The 22607-nt window shown below is 41.7% G+C and overlaps 1 protein-coding gene and 1 long non-coding RNA gene across 2 annotated transcripts in view; one reads left to right on the plus strand and one right to left on the minus strand.

Moving 5' to 3' along the window:
* Window positions 1–22607, plus strand: part of ZNF532 (zinc finger protein 532) — a 78710-nt gene that overhangs the window by 16111 nt on the left and 39992 nt on the right. Inside the window, exons 3-5 of the mRNA XM_073620578.1 lie at window positions 2018–2194; window positions 15884–16046; window positions 17824–18111. Coding sequence (XP_073476679.1) covers window positions 2018–2194; window positions 15884–16046; window positions 17824–18111 — 628 coding nt within the window. The remainder of the gene's footprint in view (window positions 1–2017; window positions 2195–15883; window positions 16047–17823; window positions 18112–22607) is intronic.
* Window positions 5034–22607, minus strand: part of LOC141132312 (uncharacterized) — a 218840-nt gene continuing 201266 nt past the window's right edge. The window contains exon 3 of the long non-coding RNA XR_012242883.1: window positions 5034–5339. This is a non-coding gene — a long non-coding RNA (uncharacterized lncRNA). The remainder of the gene's footprint in view (window positions 5340–22607) is intronic.

A 22607-nucleotide genomic window follows, 5' to 3' on the forward strand; every position in this document is an offset into this window, starting at 1 on the left:
GTTTGAAGATCTTCCCAAAGTGCCTCAATGATGTTGAGGTCAGGGCATTGTGGTCGCCATTTCACAGCCCTTCTTTTCTGTTGCAGCCACTGAAGGGTTGACTTTGCCTTATCTTTGCATCATTGTCATGTTGGAAAGCCAAAGTACACTCCTATGCACAGCTTCTGATCTGATGAATGCAAATTTCAATTCTTTTTCCAATATTTTATGATCTGCTTCATTCTTGCCATCAGTCTTGACTAAATTCTCTGAGCCCCCCCTTACCTCTCCCCAACAGAAAATCATTGTAGAGATGGTGTGTTTGTCCTCCATAAGCTGTGTTGGCTTCTCTCCAAAGCACTTAATGGTTTTAAGCATGAAGTTTAACTTTTGATCTCCTCACTCCCAATAATTTTGTTTTATAAGTTTTAGGGCTTATCTACACTTGTGTTGGCCCTCTGAAGAGCAATCAGCAGTGGATTATGAAGCTTCTTCTCTGGCTGTACCACAACCATGGTCACTTGAGTGGGTCACGTTTGGAGGGCAGTCCTGCTTGCCAAGGACAAAAGTGGAGATAATTTTTGCAATGTTGTAATGCAAAGCATCACGACTAAACATGTATATACCTCCATATGTTTGCATTTGTGGCTTAGGCAGAGGAAGGCAAGGGTGGAGTGGTAAAAATGCACCCCCCCCACTCCCGCAGTTTGGCAAATAGTCATTTGAAACCACGATTTACTATAGTAGTAAATGGAACCTTTATTTTGTGATTTGTCAATGAGTTTGTTAATGACAAGTGAATTTGTCTTAGTAGTGTAAACGTAATAACAGCTTTATTAGCCTAAAACAATGAAAATGGTACCGATCAAATGCCTCAAACATGTATCAGTCGGATCAGCGTGTGAATGGACTGGTGCAAGACAGACAAGGCCGCTTTGTCAGGCTCCAGTAGACTTCAACAAAATGGCGGCTGTCTGCACACAGACACCGACTCCCTCTTTCATGAACATGAATGAAATGGGTGAAAGATGGCTTCAGCTCCTGTTCTCCACCTCTAGAGAACCCCTCTGATGCATTTCACCCTTTTGGGGGCTTAATCATAGAGGCTCCATCTTGGCCTCTATGATTAAGCCCTGGAAAGGGTGAAACGCATCATCAGAATTCTCTAGGGATGGAGCACAGGAGCTGAAGCCATCTTTCACCCATTTCATTCACATTCATGTAACAGAAAGTTGGTGTCTGTATGGAGACCGTCTCCATTTTTTTAAAAACGGCTCTGTCCCAGATATTGCATATGTATGTATACTGTGTATACAGGCTGTAGTGGAAATCTACCTAAAACCTCAGCACTGGACAAACTGTGCAGTTAATCATGTGACTGTGGTATACAGATCAGCAAAAAAGGTATATAGTGGTAGTATTTTAATGTAAAAAGATGATTTATATGCTGGGGGGGGGCGGCAGAGGAACTATTTTCATATTACTGGGTTTAGTAACACTTTAAGCTGGCCATACTCTGTACATACACATAGTTGATGGTAGATCTAAGGGTGATTGCCAGGGCCCTCTTTAACAAGGGGCAAAAGGGTCAGCCGCCTCTGGCCCAGTCATTGTTGTGGAGCCCAAAGTAGCGGCCCCTTGAGCCTGTGCTGCCTGCAAACAGTTTTCCCGGCTTTTGCTTTCCAGCATGTACACCCCACAATCTGCTGAGGGAGGGGGGGTGCTGGCGCCCAAGAAAATGTTTGGCCAGGATCCAATCAAGATTAAAGACGGCCCTGGTGATTGCATATTCAGAATGATCAGTAGTGTATGGTCACAATTAGACAAGTCGTGAACCTTGGAGCAGATCTGAACAGCTACACTCTTGAGGGTGGGTTCATCTGGGAAGGACCTTTTATGTATACAATATTTTGCAGTGACTTAATACATCTCTTGAGAGGGCACAAGGTAAAACTACCCCAGTGAAGAGGAAGGTGACCCTCCATTTGTGCCAAGCTGAGATTACTGACTTTTAAAGATGTGTCTTGTATTTTCACAGGTGTATGCACTGCAATGTGGTTTACTCAGAAGTTGCAGCATTAAAGTGTCACATTCAAGGATCCCATTGTGAGGTCTTCTACAAGTGTCCGATCTGTCCGATGGCATTTAAATCTGCACCCAGCACCCATTCTCATGCATATACACAGCACCCGGGTGTGAAGATAGGTGAACCTAAGTACGTATGAATAACTAGTTTATCATATATTTGGAAACAGCATTTGATAAAGAAAAAATATTGGGAATTTTCAAGGTGATTTTTTTTTGTTTACAAACTTTTTTATTTGGTACAAAGAAATAGTACAAAAAGCTTATTGACATATGCCATAAAATGTACAAAGTAATTTCTACAAAAAGGAATAACAATATATATTAAGCGGTTCTTGAATGGAGTATAAATTTATATATAAATATAGCAATTCCTATTATACATTAAACTCTATATTCATATAATACTCTTCAGTGAACTTCAGTATTTAGTAGAATTATTCAGGGTTAAAGAAGAGATTAGCATGGTTAAACCATGGGTCCCATTTCTTTGTGTAGAATTGGTTAGTGTTTTGTATTGTGTGGAATATTTTTTCCATTAAATTAATATTGGTAATTCTGGTTTTCAAATGTGAAAGAGGAACTGTGGGGGATTTCCAATGGTATGCTATCAACCAGTGTACAGCAACACATATTGTGTGGATCAATCTCATATTAAGTATGGAAAGACCGATGATAAGGGAAAATAGGAGACAGTTATATATAGCGAGGTTTATGTTGCTATTTGAGATTTTGGATTTTAAGGTGTATCTATTTTAGGAAGTTTTTTTTTTTTTTTTGGGTAAATAAAATTAGACACTGTTCTTGGTTTTCCTTTCCAGAATATATCGGAAGAACATTAGTAGAACTGCCCCCCCCCCCCCCCCCCCCCCTTCATTTAAAATGAAATGTGTGGCAGCAGATCACATAACATACACCTGGGCTTACTTTTTTTAAGCCTCGTACACACGATCAGATTTTCGAACGATCATTCATCCGTTATTTTGTTGCATGCTAGTCTCATGTCGAAAGTGAAGAGGTTACTTGCCATACGAAAATTCTCGTACGATAGAATTCAACTTCAGAAGTGACGTAATGTGTTGAATAGTTTTTGTATGTGTTCTTTGGTTTCTGAGCATGCGTAGTCTTGCTCTTACGATACGAACGAAAACGAGACTTGTGTTCACATCCGACAAAAATGTTATAGTCTGCACATCCAGCTTTTGTCGTACGAAAAATCGCAATAGGCTGTCGAAAGCACCATACTAACTATCCAAAAATCGGCAGATCGTTCATCAGGCGATATTTTACTTCCGATTTTTGTATCATGTGTACGGGGCTTTAGTCCCCCTGTAAAGTCCCTCAAATACCTGTCAGTGAAGTCTACCACATGCATCTTCCTGTAATGGGGTGGCAACAATACTGCACTGCTCCTGATTTCAAAGCAGCATTGTCACTCTCATGTAGACTGTGCCTGCTTGTACAACAGTGGGATGGGAAGATGTTGCAGGGGGTGTGGCTATCGGCATTGTCACTGTTGGCACTTGATTTGGGATAAATCCCTGTTCATCCAGCCAGAAATCTTGTGAGCTGATCACTTCCTGTGCTCTCTGCCTCTGGACTGTTGTCAGTTAGCTGGGCGTTATGTAATCCTAGAGCAGTGCCTGTCCTAAGGTGACAACGCTGCTCAGTATGGTTGTCACCCTAGGACAGAGAGTGTATTGATGAAATTAAATAAAATGGAGGCACTGGGCTTTTGAAGGTTGTCCATCTTCAAATGCAGATTGGTAGTGGTTCTTCCCAAATGGATTTTGGCTACTTGGAGAACACCAAGTTGATGGATGGTAGCACAGGAAATGTGCACACCCAACTTGAGGATAGACATGTGCAGAATGAAAAAAATCAGTATTTACATAAATTTGTTTAGTTACGTTTTGTTTAATTTGGTTTCGGAAGTTGTTTCCTTTATTCAAATCGCTTCGAATTTTCCACATTGGGTCGAATTTGGAAAATTTTAATTGATTTGAATTCTATTTGAATGCCATTCAAAATCAAAATTATTCTATTTGAATTTTGGAAAATTAATTATATTTTTATTCTATTGTTTTTTTTAATTTATTCTAGACAAATTTGAATTTTATTTTATTCAAAATTTGGAAGAAAGGTTCTATTCTTTCTATTTTATTCTATTCCATTTCTTTTTTTTCTATTCTTTTCTATTGTTTTCAAATTTGTTCTATTTGAATTAGAACTTCAGAAGATGGTTATATTCTTTCTATTTTGTATTCTGTTTCTTTATTTATTACTCTATTTTATTCTGTTCTTTTATTTTCTATTTTATTTTGGTTTGTTTTACTATATTCTTTTCTATTCTATCCCTTTAATTTCTATTCTATTTTTTTCTATTCTTTTATTTTCTATTCTGTTCTGTTTTAATCTTATCTTCTATTCTATTATATTCCTTTATTTTCTATTCTATTTTATTCTCACCAGGAATTCGTATTCGAAAACTATTCATATTCAAAAACTATTTGAATTTTGTCAAATTTTTGTTTTGTTATTTCGGATTTGTTTAAATTCCTTACTAATGTAATTAATAACGAAAAATTAGTCCGCATTTCAATTCAGAACTAAACGAACTGCACATGTCTACTTGAGGAGTTTTGCCTGAAAGGGACCTAGGCATCAAAAATCATTTCAAAAGTCCATACATCCTTTATTCTTGACCATAAAGTGATAGCCAGTAGGAAGAAAATAGCTAATGCGTTTCAGAGACCAGAAAATCCCCCTTCATCAAGGTGTTCCTCCATAGCTGAATCAACTGAGTGTTGTTTAGAACTTGATTTAAGAATAATCAGTCCACAGTTTAAATGTTCTGGTGCTGATCTGCCGCCACTCTTCTGACAGCCTCCTGGCACCCAGGACTGACCTTCTACTTCCGTAGGTCACTGTATTGGTGTCAGAAACCATGAATCAGACTGAGACAGAAGTACAGTTAAATCACAATTGTTTAATAATAAAAAGGTAAACAGAGTAAACGTAGTCAAAACATAGCCAGAGTTCAGGAACCGGAACGGATAGTCAGACAAGCCAAAATGTCAGGGAGCCGGAGATGAGCGTAGTAGAACAGCAAGCAGGATCTGGAGCCAGAAGGAATGGCAGCCAAGAAAGTCTTTAACAGGAACACAGGAGAGCGTCTCTAGAGATGTGACCAAGGCGAAGGTAGAGATCATCTGGACTGGACGGCTTAAGTAGGCAGGACTGACGAGCAGGATATCATCAGCAGGTGAGTGTCACTGTGGAGAGATAGGAGCTGGCAATTAGCTGACAGCTGAGCGACCAACTTTAAGAAGGAAGGGCTGGGCCCAGCCCTGACAATTGGAGGGTGCTTGCTTATAACTCTGCCTATATCTATTACATTGGTGTCATTTCTGGCTCACATGGTCTGTATATTTTCTACAAACAATACAGTATATGGCGCGTAACCAATGCTGCCTCTGTTTTTTTAGCTTTTCAGGCTTCATTATAAAATGTATCTACAACTATTGCCTTATGAGAAACCTCCACATAGTTCCTACCATATGTCACTGCGAGACGTTTTTTTTCCTCCAGTAGGGGATAATTCAGGAAGAAAACAACTCATCCATCATTAATGGTTTTGATATGAAAGATGCACTGGGTGCTGATTTACTTAAGCTAGGGCAAGCTCACATCATAATAGACATTTTACACATTAAGGAAATACATCATTCGGCTCTTAGTGGAAGTGCAAAAATTAGTATTGATTATATGAAAAAATAAATAACACATTATAAACACACTTTTACCACCTTAAAGCGGAACTTTACCCATAACCACTTGATACAAAATAATGTTCTTTAGCAAGGAACCACGTTGATGATGTTACCAAAATCAATGTGTACTGTAAATTGCCTCCAGCGTTGTTACTGTTTCTTCTTAGTGAAGGCTGCTATTTTGCTGAGGCAGAGAGCCCCTGAGCAGCAGTAAATCTTCAGGCTGTCAGCAGATTGGCCTCTAGGGGCTCTGATTTTTGCCACAGTGATGACAAATAGAGAGCAACTGAGCATGTGCAGAGCAGGGTGAGACAGTGTTTAACTAATTTTAAACAGTATAGGCACATATTTATAATGTTTTACATAGCTAGACCTGCAAAACTGTGCAAGCACAAAGTGATCTAGCAGGACTTATTACTGATCGATTTTCTTAAGGGGAACCAGTGATCCAAAAAAGTGTTATTTTACATTAAACTTACAAATCTGTATGTATGGTCAATTCAACTTTTTGAGATGGGGCTCTTTTTGCTGAGAATGTTCTATTCCACCACAATACATGCACGTTAGATGTAAGGAGAAAATTTATATATATATATATATATATATATTAGTGTTGTGCTAATAAGTTTACATAACACTCCAAAGATATGCTGGTAGGTTAATTGGCTTCTGTCTAAATTGGCCCTAGTATGTATGAATGTGAGTTAGAGACCTTGGATTGTAAGCTCCTTGAGGGTAGGGACTGATGTGAATGTACAATGTATATGTAAAGCGCTGCGTAAATTGACGGCGCTATACAAGTACCTTTTAATAATAATACCCTGGTAGATTTTATGATTTCTTGGCCATTTTTCGGAGAATATGAATGATGACACAAAAACTTTTTCTTTTACTCATGGTTAGTGTTTGTCTGATGCCATTTATTATCAATCAACAGTGTTTACTCTTTTTAAATCCATAATGGCAACAGAAACTACCCAAATGACCCTGATCAAAAGTTTACATACCCAAGTTCTTAATACCGTGTATTGCCCCCTTTAACATCAATGACAGCTTGAAAACTTTTGTGTTATTTGTGGATGAGGCTCTTTATCTTCTCAGATGGTAAAGCTGCCCATTCCTCTTGGCAAAAAGCCTCCAGTTCCTGTAAATTCTTGGGCTGTCTTGCATGAACTGCACGTTTGAGATCTCCCCAGAGTGGCTCAATGATATTGAGGTCAGGAGACTGAGATGGACACTCCAGAACCTTCACTTTATTCTGCTGTAGCCAATGACAGGTCGACTTGGCCTTGTGTTTTGGATCATTGTCATGTTGGAATGTCCAAGTACGTCCCATGCGCAGCTGATGAATGCAAATGTTCCTCCAGTGTTTTTTGATAACATACTGCATTCATCTTGCCAACAATTTTGACCAAATTTCCTGTGCCTTTGTAGCTCACACATCCCCAAAACATCAGCAATCCACCTCTGTAGCTTTCATCATAGGCCTTGTTGACTCCTCTCCAAATGTAGTGTTTATGGTTGTGGCCAAAAAGCTCAATTTTGGTCTCATCAGTTCAAATGACTTTGTGCCAGAAGGTTTGAGGCTTGTCTCTGTGCTGTTTGGCGTATTGAAAGTGGGATACTTTGTGGCATTTGCTTAGTAATGGCTTTATCTGGCGACTCGACCATGCAGCCCATCTTTCTTCAAGTGCCTCCTTATTGTGCATCTTGAAACACCACATGTTTTCAGAGAGTCCTGTATTTCACCTGAAGTTATTTGTGGGTTTTTCTTTGCATCCAGAACAATTTTCCTGGCAGTTGTGGCTGAAATTTTAGTTGGTCTACCTGACCGTGGTTTGGTTTCAAACAGAACCCCTCATTTTCCACTTCTTGATTAAAGTTTGAACACTGCTGATTGGCATTCTCAATTCCTTGGATATCTTTTTATATCCCTTTCCTGTTTTATACAGTTCAGCTACCTTTTCCCGCAGATCCTTTGACAATTCTTTTGCTTTCCCCATGGCTCAAAATCCAGAAACGTCAGTGCAGCATTGGATGAAAGATGCAAGGGTCTGTCATAATTCCAGAAACTCATTGACCTTTTATACACACACACTAATTACAAGCAAACAGATCACAGATGAGGATGGTTACCTTTTTAATAGCCATTCAAACCCCTTTGTGTTGACTTGTGTGCATGTAATCAGGCCAAAATCACCAGGGTATGTAAACTTTTGTTCAGGGTAATTTGGGTAGTTTTTGTTGCCATTATGATTTAAAAAGAGTAAACACTGTTGATTGAAAATAAATGGCTTCAGCCAAACACTAACCATGGGTGAAAGAAAAGTTTTTGTGTTATCATTCACATTCTCTGAAAAATGGCCAAGAAATCATAAATTCTGCCAGGGTATGTAAACTTATGAGCACAATTTTGTGTGTGTGTGTGTGTATATGTGTGTATGTATGTGTATATATATATATATATATATATATATATATATATATATATATATATATATATATATATATATATATATATATATATATATATAAAATGATAGAGAGAAAATAAAACAATCTGCCATTTAAAGCTATTCCTGCAAAATAAGAAAGTAAATACTGGAGGTCCCATCTGATACAGCAGCAGTGGGACTCGTACACTCATTGGCCACTTTATTAGGTTCAATTGCTTGGTAACACACATTACTAATCAGCCAATCACATGGCAGCAACTCAATGCATTTAGGCATCTAGACGTGGTGAAGACAACTTGCTGAAGTTCAAACCGAGCATCAGAATGGGGCAGAAAGGGGATTTAGGTGACTTTGAACGTGGCATGGATGTTGGTGACAGACGGGCTGGTCTTAGTAATTCAAAAAATGCTGATCTACTGGGATTTTCACAACCAACCATATCTCAGGTTCACGGAGAATAGTCTGAAAAAGAGAAAATATCCAGTGAGTGGTAGTTGAGTGGAGGAAAATGCCTTGTTGATGTCAGAGGTGAATGGGCAGACTGGTTGGAGATGATAGAAAGGCAACAGTAACCACTTGTTACATCCAAGGTATGCAGAATACCATCTCTGAACGCACAACACATCGAATCTTGAAGCAGATGGGCTACAGCAGCAGAAGACCACACCGGGTGCCACTCCTGCTAAGAACAGGAAACTGAGGCTACAATTCACACAGGATCATAAAAATTGGACAATAGAAGATTGGAGTCTTTATTTCAGCTGAGATATTCAGATGGTGGGGTCAGAATTTGGTGTAAACAACATGAAAGCATGGATCCATCCTGTCTTGTATCAACAGTTCAGGCTGGTGGTGGTGTAATGGTGTGGGGGATATTTTCTTGGCACACTTTGGGCCCCTTATTACCAATTGAGCATTGTTTAAACACCACGGCCTACCTGAGTATTGTTGCTGACCATGTCCATCCCTTTATGACTACAGTGTCCCCATCTTCTGATGGCTCCTTCCAGCAGGATAATGCCCCATGTCACAAAGCTCCAATCATCTCACCACTGGACAATGAGGTCCCTGTACTCCAATGGCCTCCACAGTCATCAGATCTCATCCAATAGAGCACCTTTGGGATGTGGTGGAATGAGAGGTCCGCGTGATGGATGTGCAGCCGACAAATCTGCAGTAACTGCGTGATGCTATAATGTCACTATGGACCAAAATCTCTGAGGAATGTTTCCAACACCTTGTTGAATCTATGCCATGAATGCCATGCCATGTCAAGAATGAAGACCGTTCTGAAAGCAAAAGGGGGTCCAACCCGGTACTAGCAAGGTGTACCTAATAAAGTGGCCAGTGAGAGTATTGTGTATTGAAACCCAAGAACAAAAAACTTAATATATTAGAGCTTTCCTTAGTTGAGAGTGCATTGGACTATATAAAACCTCTATCCTGCTCCCTTGTACCCACCCACCCCCATTTCTTTTTCTCCCTTTCCTTGGGGATGGACCTCTTCTACACTTTCTGGGAGGGCGCTTCTTCCCTCTTTGGTGGTGGCCAGTAAACGTGAAACCTAACCTTATCTTGGTATATTTTGTTAGACAGAGGAGGTCTCTGCCAGGAGTCAGAAGGGCTCCACCCAGGAGAGACCGGAGGGAGCAGAGCAGCCAGGGGCTGAAAGTTATGTGCTTAGGAGACAGATCGTCTTCATACACAACTCTTCATTGTTTTCAGTTGGCTGCCTTAGACTTAAGCTGGTCATACACTAGTAGATTTCCAAATGAACATTTGTACGGAAATTCTCTGTGTGTTTGCCAAAAATCGTTCAGAAGCACTTTTTAAAATTTGTTTGCTTTTAATAATCGATTTTAGAGTAAATGGGCTTTCCTGATTAAAAATGATACACTGTTAGTAACATGTTTGAGAAAAAAATTCCATCCTGCTCCTTCGAATTTGCTCTTCACTGCAGTCAAAAATGAACATCGATTTTAAATAATATAAAACCAAAACAAACGCTCTTGAAATAAAAGATTTCAAACGAAACTCTAGTAGATTATGACCGGCTTTACATTGTTACAGGAAGCAGTGAAGTATAACATTTGAGTGGTTTGGTATCATATCTTCATGGTTGCTGAGAGCTCCCTCTAGTGGCTATTCTAAAAATCTCTGCATTTAATACTAAAAATAAATGAAAGCTCAAACTTGTAAAATTTTGTCTCATCAAAATTACTTTAGGGTAAACACGGTAACACTAATTCAGGGGTCTCCAAACTTTCCAAACAAAGGGCCAGTTTATTATCCTTCAGACTGTGGAGGGGCCAGACTGTGGCCAGTAGGAGTAGAAAACTTGTCCTGGTGTCGGTAACAATGCTCCATCATTGGTATCAGTAGGAGGAATAGTGCCCCATTGATGGTGTCAGTGGAATGAATAGTGCCCCATCATTGGTGTCAGAGGGAGGAATAGTGCCCCATTGTTGGTGTCAGAGGGAGGAATAGTGCCCCATCATTGGTGTCAGAGGGAGGAATAGTGCCCCATCATTGGTGTCAGAGGGAGGAATAGTGCCCCATTGTTGGTGTCAGAGGGAGGAATAGTGCCCATCATTGGTGTCAGAGGAGGAATAGTGCCCCAACGTTGGTGTCAGAGGGAGGAATAGTGCCCATCATTGGTGTCAGAGGAGGAATAGTGCCCCAACGTTGGTGTCAAAGGGAGGAATAGTGCCAGGTCATTGGGAGGAAGAGTACCTCATCAATGCTGTCGGTTGGAGGAATAGTGCCCCATCATTAGTGCCAGTGCCCCATCATTGGGGTCATTAAGAGGAAAACTGCCCCATTGTTGGTCTCAGTGGGAGGTATAGTGCCCCAAGGGCCGGATAAAAGCAAGCTGCATCTGGCCCCCAGACCACAGTTTGAAGACCACTACACTAATTCATGATAAGTGCTTATTGAAAATGCATTCAACTTTTCCCCTTAAACCTTTATTTTTTTATTATTTTTTTTTTTTAGCAATGTGTGTGGTCTTTTCATAACTCTAGTCATACAGTATATCCATTTCAGTGATGCTAAAACAGACTATGGAGTGCATTGTGTTCAGAAAAAATAGGCATACATTCACAGACCCCTACAAAGATCGGTATCTGCTAGAAAGGGATCCTATAAAAACAAAAACCACTGAAAGACCAAGTGCACATTGCCAGAAAAAAAAAAACACAGCATGGCACTCCCTGATAGATTTTCAGCATATTTGTAAATTTAGAGGAGCACTTTTTGATATGGCTGAGTTCTTATTTAAAACAGGTGGCTGCTGTGTATGTCCAGGTGCTGCTCCTATCACCCCGGATCTGCCCCTAATCTCTTATTTTGATAAGAATGCACCCTCGTGTTTGCTCATCTTTGGCTCGGGATTTAAGGTGGGCGTCATGACGTCTACAGCACCGAAGACTGTTATACATAGAAACAGGTGCAAAAAGAGGTTATGAGTGGACCCACACAGATGGCTAAATAACTATTTTATATGGAATTGCTGCCCCTACTAATACAGCCACCTGAGTGGAGTATAGAGTTAGATGAATTGGAACAGTAGGTGTGGCGCTGTTCTAAAAACACACAATCCTATACCAGGGATCTGAGTGCTCCAATGACGCACTCTAAACAGTTACTTATATATATATCTGAACCATCTAATGTGCAGAAATTATGAATTGTTTAACGTGACTGGTGCTGTAATACAGCTAGTGATTAGCAACTGATTACATTTTTACAGTATCTCACAAAAGTGAGTACACCCCTCACATTTTTGTAAATATAATATTCTATCTTTTCATGTGACAACACTGAAGAAATTACACTTTGCTACAATGTTAAGTTGTGAGTGTACAGCTTGTATAACCATGTAAATTTGCTGTCCCCTCAAAATAACTCAACCTACAGCCATTAATGTCTAGACCGCTGGCAACAAAATTGAGTACACCCCTAAGTGAAAATGTTCAAATTGGGCCCAATTAGCCATTTTGCCTCCCCAGTGTTATGTGACTCATTAGTGTTACAAGGTCTCAGGTGTGAATGGGGAGCAGGTGTGTTTAAATTTGGTGTTGTCACTCTCACTCTATCATACTGGTCACATGGCACCTCATGGCAAAGAACTCTCTGAGGATCTGCCAAAAAGAATTGTTGCTCTACATAAAGATGGCCTAGGCTATAAGAAGATTGCCAAGAACCTGAAACTAAGCTGCAGAACGGTGGCCAAAACCATACAGGGTTTTAACAGGACAGGTTGCACTCAGAACAGGCCTTGCCATGGTCGACCAAAGAAGTTGAGTGCATGTGCTCAGCGTCATATCCAGAGGTTGTCTTTGGGAAATAGATGTATGAGTGCTGCCAGCATTGCTGCAGAGATTGAAGGGGTGGGGGGTCATCCTGTCAGTGCTCAGACCATACGCTGCACACTGCATTAAATTGGTCTACGTGGCTGTCGTCCCAGAAGGAAACCTCTTCTAAAGACGATGCATAAGAAAGCCCGCAAACAGTTTGCTGGAGACAAGCAGACTAAGGACATGGATTATTGGAACCATGTCCTGTGGTCTGATGAGACAAAGTTAATCTTATTTGGTTCAGATGGTGTCCAGCGTGTGTTGCGGCAACCAGGTGAGGAGTACAAAGGCAAGTGTGTCTTGTCTACAGTCAAGCATGGTGGTAGGAGTGTCATGGTCTGGGGCTGCATGAGTGCTTCCAGCACTGGAGAGCTACAGTTCATTGAGGGAACCATGAATGCCAACATATATTGTGACATACTGAAGCAGAGCATGATCACCTCCCTTCGGAGACTGGGCCGCAGAGCAGTATTCCAACATAATGACCCCAAACACACCTCCAAGATGACCGCTGCTTTGCTAAAGAAGCTGAGGGTAAAGGTGATGGACTGGCCAAGCATGTCTCAAGACCTAAACCCTATTGAGCATCTGTGGGGCATCCTCAAATGGAAGGTGGAGGAGCGCAAGGTCTCTAACATCCACCAGCTCTGTGATGTCATCATGGAGCTGTGGAAGAGGACTCCAGTGGCAACCTGTGAAGCTCTGGTGAACTCCATGCCTAAGAGGGTTAAGGCAGTGCTGGAAAATAATGGTGGCCACACAAAATATTGACACTTTGGGCCCAATTTGGACATTTTCACCTAGGGGTGTACTCACTTTTGTTGCCAGCGGTTTAGACATTAATGGCTGTGTTTTGAGTTATTTTGAAGGGACAGCAAATTTACACTGTTATACAAGCTGTACACTCACTACTTTACATTGTAACCAAGTGTCATTTCTTCAGTGTTGTCAAATGAAAAGATATAATAAAATATTTACAAAAATGTGAGGGGTGTACTCATTTTTGTGAGATACTGTAAAATGAAGTGACAAAGGTGCAACTTTAAATAAAGTGACTAGTGCTTTTGTAAACACAAAATCTTTATGCAAAAAGTGACAGGTGCTCTTCAATCATGTGTCCTTTGTGCTGGTGCTTCTTATGGTGCCCTCTATAGGTATTGCACTCACCAGAAATACTCAACCCTCCAAGGGGTATTTCATGTTCAGTGTTTGCCATTGTGCAGCAGTAACCAGATCCAAGTCTTTTGGGACCGCTCTTTGCTTTGCTCTTTTTAAACATTCGTCCGTTTCACCCACAAGCAGAAAAAAGATGCTCCCATAGCATAATACAGTTTAATTGAGTGTATACAGTTTAAAATATACTCACCATTCTCTCTGTATGTTTAAAAAGTTTTTAAAAAACCAGGAAGCCGGGACGATTTGCGTTCCGCGGCCCCAAACCGGAAGTGACGCAAAGACACTAGAAGCTCCTTCCTACGCGTTTCGTCATCAAGACATCGTCTGGAGAGGCCTCCAGGTTCAGCCACTTTGTTTTAGGCAAGGACATTGGTCTAGTTGAGATGCCCCTTTTTATAAGTACTCTTATGATGAAAGTCCTTAGTGGCGTAGGATGTTTTTGCAATTAAATCTGGATTCCAGGCATGGTGTTTTGTTGCAGTTACATTGACCCAGCTTGGACCAATGTAAGTATGTATATACCATACCTGGCCAATCCCTGTAGAAGCAGAGAATCCCTGTAGTACCTCAACTAGAATATTCACATGATACGTTTTCCTGGAATGGCTTGAAGTGAGTGGGTGCTGTAGCTGGGAACTGGTGTCAAACACAAGTCAAAGAATATATCACCAGCACACTATGGAACTTCCAAATGGCAGCTAAAAATGTACTGAAGCCATCGCTCGTAACCCTCTTATATTCTATGGTATTGTAACTGTACTGCCTGCCTTTTTATTGTAAAACGCAAACTGTTGGCGCTGTATAAATTCTGAATTATAATCACAACCGTAAACTGTCAAATTTCTGGGGCCTTGCAAGACCTCTTCAACAGGCATGCGATGATCACTGCCCCACCTTTCTTCTTATCCAATCGGGGAAATATTTGCACTCATTTAAAAAAAAATGCAAGGCTTTTTTTTTTTTGTTTGTTTTTTATGTTTGTTTTTTATGTTTATAGTTATGTTTTTTTATGAATGGAGCCTGTACTGAGCAAGCAACCTCCTGTGGTTACAATGCAGAAGGGCAACCACTTGGCACGAGACCTGGAAGACCTCAGCGATCACTGTAGTGATTTTTCCACTTCCACAGGGTTTAGCCAGGCATGGCATATGCATGCTTACATTGGTCTAAGTTGAATCAAAATACCCAAGTAAAAAAAAAAAAAAAAACACATACCTAGAAATAAGCTTTAAAATGATCCGTTAAACTCAAGCAAGCCTTTGCTTTGTTCATGCAGGGCAAAGCGACAGGTTCACTTTTTAATCCTCCTTTCCAGCAGCACATACTCGCCTTTCCTTTGCTTTCCCAACACTCCACTTAGTCACCAGCAGAATATATCCAGTACCTCCAGGTATGGAGGATCAGGTGACTCCTTCCACTTCCTTTAAGTTGGCAGCTTTGTGATTTGTCCAGCTTCACAATGGGGGCAGGAAAAGCTTAGCGCCGTGGTAAGCTCTGACCAGCGGAGCTCATGGGGCTCATTTCCTTGCTCGCTCCTGATGGCTGTTTTGCATGGCTACAGAACACTGCAGTCTATCAGTGGAGGCTGGTGTTTTTTTCTTTTTGGGGGTCATGGGCGTGCATCCCCCTCCTCCTCCTCCTAGGCATCCAATAGGATCACCTGACCTTTCAGCCAATCAGGAAACGGGTATCAGACCCACGCTTCTTGATTGGGGGAGAGGCGATTTAGTGTTAGAAAAGTGAATATTCATTTGAAGCCTATTCGAGCCTATGGCTCTAATCAGGTGCTTTAAAAAAATAATTAATGCGCCCGGCGTCCTGAAAGGTGCCGGACGCATGAATAGGGGGTGGCGGCTGCCATGGATAGATTCATGCTGTGCATGAATCTATCCATTACTCATATAGGGGGTGGAGTGGATAGAGGGGGCGGCGCCCATGCGCCCTTAATGAACGCAGTCTATGGTTGCCCTCTAACCTCCTTTTATAATATAAGACAAATAGGCTAACTGGTTGGCACAGTTCTCTAATCACAAATGTGTCTGCCTGTCTTTTCCAGAATAATCTACAAGTGCTCAATGTGTGACACGGTGTTCACCATGCAGCCTCTACTCTACCGGCATTTCGACCAACACCTTGAGCACCAGAAAGTGTCCGTGTTCAAGTGTCCGGACTGCTCTCTATTGTATGCACAGAAGCAGCTGATGATGGACCACATCAAGGTAAGAAGAGGTCCTCTACATGGTAAATCTGGGAAGATTCATCCTCCCTCTGTCCCACCAGCTTCTCAGAACGTGCCAATCACCGCAAACTCTTCTTTGGGGTATCTGTGTAGTTCTCCCATAATGACATTTGTACAAAATAGTATAGAAATAATGGAAACCCACCCAAAATTAGTAGAGTCCAAGGATTCCTTTAGTTATTCATAACTTGATCAAATAAAAACAGCCAATGCATTTCCGAGGAAATAATCTCCTGCTTAATCAGGGCTACCAAACACACTCAAAACCTAATGGAACCAGTGGCGGCTGGTGCTACAATTTTTTGGGGGGGGGGCGCAAACAAACCCTCCACCCCGCCCACTTGCTCGCCCCCAAACCCCGCACTTGCCCCATCCAGGTCGCGGACGGCTTCCCTGGATTTTCCTCCCGGTCAATCCGTTTGCTTCTCCTCCCGGCCAATCCGGTCTTAGGACCTGCTTCCTGTCCTGATTGGCCAGGAGGAGAAGCAGGAAGACGATGGTGAATGTTGATTCACTAATGTCACAAGTGGGTGGGCTCTGGGCGCAGAGTCCACCCTTTTTGAAGCTAATTAGAGCCTCAGGCTGTAATCATGTGCTCAAAAAACAAAAAAAAAAACCCCGTAGAAATCTATGCGGCCCCTAATCTATCATGGAGATTAGGGGCCGGCACTAGAGATTATGGACTGACCGAAACTGGATGGGACACTATTCCCGCTCCCCCACTGATACCAATGATGGGACACTATTCCCGCTCCTCCACTGATACCAATGATGGGACACTATTCCCGCTCCTCCACTGATACCAATGATGGGACACTATTCCCGCTCCTCCACTGATACCAATGATGGGACACTATTCCCGCTCCTCCACTGATACCAATGATGGGACACTATTCCCGCTCCTCCACTGATACCAATGATGGGACACTATTCCCGCTCCTCCACTGATACCAATGATGGGACACTATTCCCGCTCCTCCACTGATACCAATGATGGGACACTATTCCCGCTCCTCCACTGATACCAATGATGGGACACTATTCCCGCTCCTCCACTGATACCAATGATGGGACCCTATTCCCGCTCCTCCACTGATACCAATGATGAGACACTATTCCTCCCCTCCCCCCCAAGCTGATACCAAGAACACAGCATTATTCCTCCCACTGACACCAAAGACAGGACACCATTCCTCCCACTGACACCAACAACGTGCCGCTTTTCCTCCCCCTAATACCAAAGATGCATTGTTTACTCCCACTGACACTAGTACAATTTCTACTCCCATTGACCACAGTCCAGCCCCTCTAAGGTCTGAAGGACAGTAAACTGGCCCTTTGTTTAGAAAGTTTGGAGACATCGCCACTCCAGTGATCTCCACTTGCTTCTGAGTCCCATGCTGAGCAGCTGATTATAATAAACAGCAAAAGTGAAGAATAAACCATTTACTATTGTGATCACTGTGACTGATTCACAGCTATCACAAGGCACAGAGCCACTCTAGTTGGCTCTTTATATTTGGCAACTGATCTGCACTGTCTAATGGCAGCTCGAACCCAGGCATTGAGGGTGCCCCTTGTGTGTGTGGGTCCTACACTGGCCATTTTTAAATGTTCTTTTCCCCGAAGGTAACCTCTGCTTATGTATTTTTCATCATTTGCTCATTTGGAATTGCCAAGGATTGTGTTGGGTGTTTAAGAAACGATGATCTAAATCCTCCTCCATATATCCAACAAGTCTTTATTATTTCCTATAGTCTATGCATGGGACCCTGAAGAGTATTGATGGTCCTCCAAAGCTGGGCACCAACTTACCTCTGAGCACCAAACCCACTACCCAGAATTCCACCAGCCCCAGCAAGGAGGAGTCCAAGCCTGTTAACGGCACAGAGAAGATGGAGAAGAACACATCTGTCCCTGAAAAGAAGACTTCCAGCCAGCTAATCAACAAGCTTCCCAATACAGGCTGGACCTGCTGGGAATGTGATCGCAACTTCAACCAGCGGGAGCTGTACATCTCACACATGAAAAAGGAGCACGGAAAGGTAAGGGGCGCTGTCCAGGTAATATTCATGTGTACAATATCTATATCAGCGCTTTACCAACCACTTCCTGTCCGGAACAATTTTTCTATTTTGCAACCATGTTAAAATCAGCAACTACTTGGAACCCCCAAACATTATATAAGTTCTGAAACTAGAGGCCCTGGAGAATAAAATGGTGACTGCTGCAATTTGTTTTGTTATATCCCACGATATTTGCACAACCATATATCCAACACAAATGTATAGGAAAAAATACACTAAATGTATTTTAGTGCATGCAAAGTAATACCCAATTTTTTTGGGTGAAATATATAAAAGATGACGTTTTCTTGAATATTTAGATACCAAACGTGTTAAGATTGCGCAAGCCCATGAAATTGCGGCGAACTGCAGTGCCTAAAATTCTCCATAGGTGATGCTTTAAAAGCCTTTACAGCTTATCAGTTTTAGAGTTGATTGCGAATAAGGACCTTAGAATTATTGCTTTTAACCACTTGCCGACCGCTTTTTGTAGGAGTACGGCAGCAAAGTGGCTCTCCTGTGCCGGATCACATACCTAATATGTGATCTGCTGCTCCAAGTAGGGGGCGCGCCGCTTGTGCTGTGATTAGTCGCAGCACAAGCCAATCAACGGGTGCCGACCAAGGGATAACCACCGGCACCCACTGATCGGCGAGGAGGTAGACAGGATCGAGCTCCCTCTATGTAAACAAGGCAGAACTCGGTCCTGTCAGTGGGGATGTGTTGGATTTGGTTTCCCTGCAAAGCAGGGAATAAAATCCATCACATTCCTTTTAGTAAAAGCAGCTCTCGGTACTCACAAAAACACTGTTTAGGCACACATTTAACCCTTTGATCGCCCTAGATGTTTAACCCCTTCCAAGCCAGTGTCAGTACAGTGACAGTGCATATTTTTCTTTGTTTTTTTCAATCGGATACTTTTTTTTTTTTGCATATTTTTAGCACTGATCACTGTATTAGTGTCACTCGTTTCCACAAAGTGTCAGATTGTCTGCCGCAATATTGCAGTCCTGCTATAGGTCGCTGTTCACCGCCATTACTAGTATATAAAAAAAACATAATAATCCAGTATATATCCTATAGTTTGTAGACACTATGGGGGTTATTTACGATGGGCAAATCCACTTTGCGCTACAAGTGCAAACTACAAGTGCAAAGTGCACTTGAAATTGCACTGAGAGTGCACTTGGAAGTGCAGTCGCTCTAAATCTAAGGGGTAGATCTGAAATGAGGGGAAACTCTGCTGATTTTATCATCCAAGGATGTGCAGGCTAAAATGCTGTTTTTTTTATTTTCCTTGCATGTCCCCCTCGGATCTACAGCGACTGCACTTCCAACAAGTGCACTTTCAGTGCAATTTCAAGTGCACTTTGCACTTGTAGTTTGCACTTGTAGTGCAAAGTGGATTTGCCTTTAGTAAATAATCCCCTATAACTTTTGCGCAAACCACTTAATATACACTTATTGGGATTTTATTTACCAAAAATATGTAGCGGAATACCTATTACCTAATTATTTTGAAGAAATTTAGATTTTTACTCTTTTTTTTTTTAATTGTTATTTTTTTTATTTGGTATTTGGATGTGTTTTATAGCAGAAGGTAAAATATACTGTGTGTGGGTTTTTTTTTTTTTTTTTTATAAAACATTTTGTGTACAGCGTTGCAAGAAAATGCTCTGGTCATGAAGGGGGGTAAATCTTCCGGAGGTCAAGTGGTAACCCTACATTTGCAGTGGTACCTCACATGTGGGGTATAATCGCTGTTCATATAGGCATGCGGGACCGCATGCATTTGCATTTGTGTGTATGAGTGGGCAGACTGGGGGTGCTTTTTACTTAATCTTCTTCCTTTTTTTTTTTTTTTTTTTTTTCTTTAATTACATTTTTTTTTTTTTTTTTAACAGTAACAAAATCCTTGTTGCTTCCTGGCTCATTCATCACGGAGAAGATGGGGGAACCAATGTTCCTCCATTGCCTCTATGGGAAGCAGTTGTGGCCCCTTCACAGCGATGAAACTGCCGTCCAGATCACTTTTACAAAACAGCCAATCGCCGCCTGAAAAAAACAGCACCAAAATCATGGCTGCAGCCAATGGTCTTGTAATAAATCTTTATACATACCACAGTCAGCAACACCACTAAATGTCAATACCAATCTAACAATCCAATAACAACACTTCCAGTTTATTAATAAATATATTTAAAGCCAAAAAGAAAGAATGCAGTGTAGGATACAGTGTGGAGGGTTAGAGCCTCTGTCAGGTTATTATTGCTGCTATGTCCCCACTGGGGTAATTCTTGTACAAAAAGGTTTATTGAGCATAAAGACCATAAATAGTACAGAAAAAGAAAAACATAAATGAACACAGTGCATGTAAATGTTTACATAGGCTTGAAATAACACCAATAATAATTCAGGATACAAAGACTATCAAAATTTCCTGAGTGAAAATGGATGGTTCTATAAGGTTAGTAAATATGGTAAAGTAGTTACACCCTGGGTCGTAGACGTATAGCAATACCGGTACAGGACATTATAAAGCGTATGAATCAAGAGAGAATACGCTATGTAACCTTATAGTAATAAACAAAACTCTAAAAAGGCAATATGTGTTCGTAGACATTTTGTCATCATGCATCCTGTCCCAGTAGGACTAAACCTGCGGGTCAGAGGGATAGAAAGGAGACAAGAATAGTAGAAAGAAAAAGGATAGAGGAGGGGTAAAATAGGTATTTAGAATAGGAATGAAAGGGAAAAAAAAACAGAGAGATAGATAAAAGGAGGGGGGGAGGGGGGGGGTCCGCGGGGTGAGGGGGTGGAGACATACTACAGAGAGAGTAGTGCCAAATCGAAGCGGGAGGGGTGGGCATATACCACCCATGGTTGCCATGTCCGGAGAAATTTGTCGTGTGTGTCTGATAACACGGCAGTCAGCTTCTCATTAACCATGATGTCATTAACGCGGTTTTTAACCGCTTTGAAACTGAGAACTGGAGTTTTTCAAGCCTTTGCAATGGTTAACTTAGTTGCAGTAAATATATGAGATGCCAATTGGCGTTCTGGTTGCAGCAGTTCATTAATTGGTTTCCCCAAGATGGCCTCAAAGGGGTACCTCTTTTTATAGTAGTGTTAAAGAGATTGCGAAGAAGTGCATAGACTCTGACCCACAGTCTGCATACCATGGGGCACTGCCACCAAATGTGTGCCATCGTGCCTTCCTGAGAACACCCACGGAAGCATAAAGGGGAATACGATGGGATAAAACTCGCTAATCTGGCCGGGGTGTAGTACCATCTGTAAAGTACTTTATAAGCTTTTTCCAAGAATAGAACGTTCTTGGAGCACTTAGACAGTGCAATAGTCATGACCTGCCAATCCTCTGGGTCTAGCTTTTTACCCAATTCCACCTCCCACTGGATATGATATGGTCTTAAAGGCGTTTTTTTGAGCCAACAATGGCTGCGTATATTAAAGAAATCAAACCCGAGGATTGGGGTCGTGAATTACAAAGGCTTTCAAAAGGGGTTAAGGTATAAGGAGTAGATTGAAATTTTATGAGGGATTGGACCCACTGGGGTAATTCATTCCTCTATTTGCCCTGGTGACCATTGTCACTGAAACAGAAAGTCAAGGGCAGTTCATCATTTAACAGTTGATGCTACAAGAACAGAGGAGGGGGGATGTTTCAAATGGGACGCTTGTTCCACTGGCAGTTGTAAAAGAGGGATTTACTTCACTTTGGTCAGAATAGTTTTGACTTCTTTTTTTTTATTTTTATTTTTTTTGACCCCCTGTTTTCAGGAGAGTAAATGAAGGATACTCTTCCCTGATGGGACACAGAAAGTAACATTGAAAAACTTGATGGGGTTTAAAGCCGTATTCAACTCAAAGGCAAACATTTATTATAGTGAAGTTACCAATTTTTAGATGTGGTGGCTGCTTTAGTTTTTCCTTTTTTGGCATTCTTCTATTTTCACCTGGTGATCCAGCCAGGAAGTCTGTCTTTTTTTTTTCAAAAGAAAAGAACAAACTCTCCTTTCCTGACAGACTCCATGGCCGCAACGTGTGGGTTAAGTCCCGCCTCTACTACCCTATAGGACACTACTCCCATAAATCTTTGCTCCCTGCCCCCGGCCGTGTTCTTTTTTTGTCCTCCTCGCAAGACCTAGTGTTGGTCTTCCTACCTGAAGATGTTTATCCCCACGATCAAGGTTGGCCGAGCTGCGACTTGGATCGGGAAAAGTCGCATTACTCCGCTAAGCCCCAGCTATTAGCAGGGTATGGAGTGGGGCGTTGGAAGAGGCGCAGGAAGAAGCCGTTTTCCCTGGCCACTGGCAGGCGAGGCCGCGCATGGGTTGGATAGCCAGCTATTAGCAGGTGACCCCTTGTTGCCCCTGGAAAGTCCGGTGTTTACCTTCGGCCTGACGATCGTGGTGGGATTGGTGAGATGTTTCCTTGCTATCATGGCAGCAGTT

Source organism: Aquarana catesbeiana, linkage group LG01, assembly GCF_042186555.1.
Source record: "Aquarana catesbeiana isolate 2022-GZ linkage group LG01, ASM4218655v1, whole genome shotgun sequence".
NCBI lineage: Eukaryota > Metazoa > Chordata > Amphibia > Anura > Ranidae > Aquarana > Aquarana catesbeiana.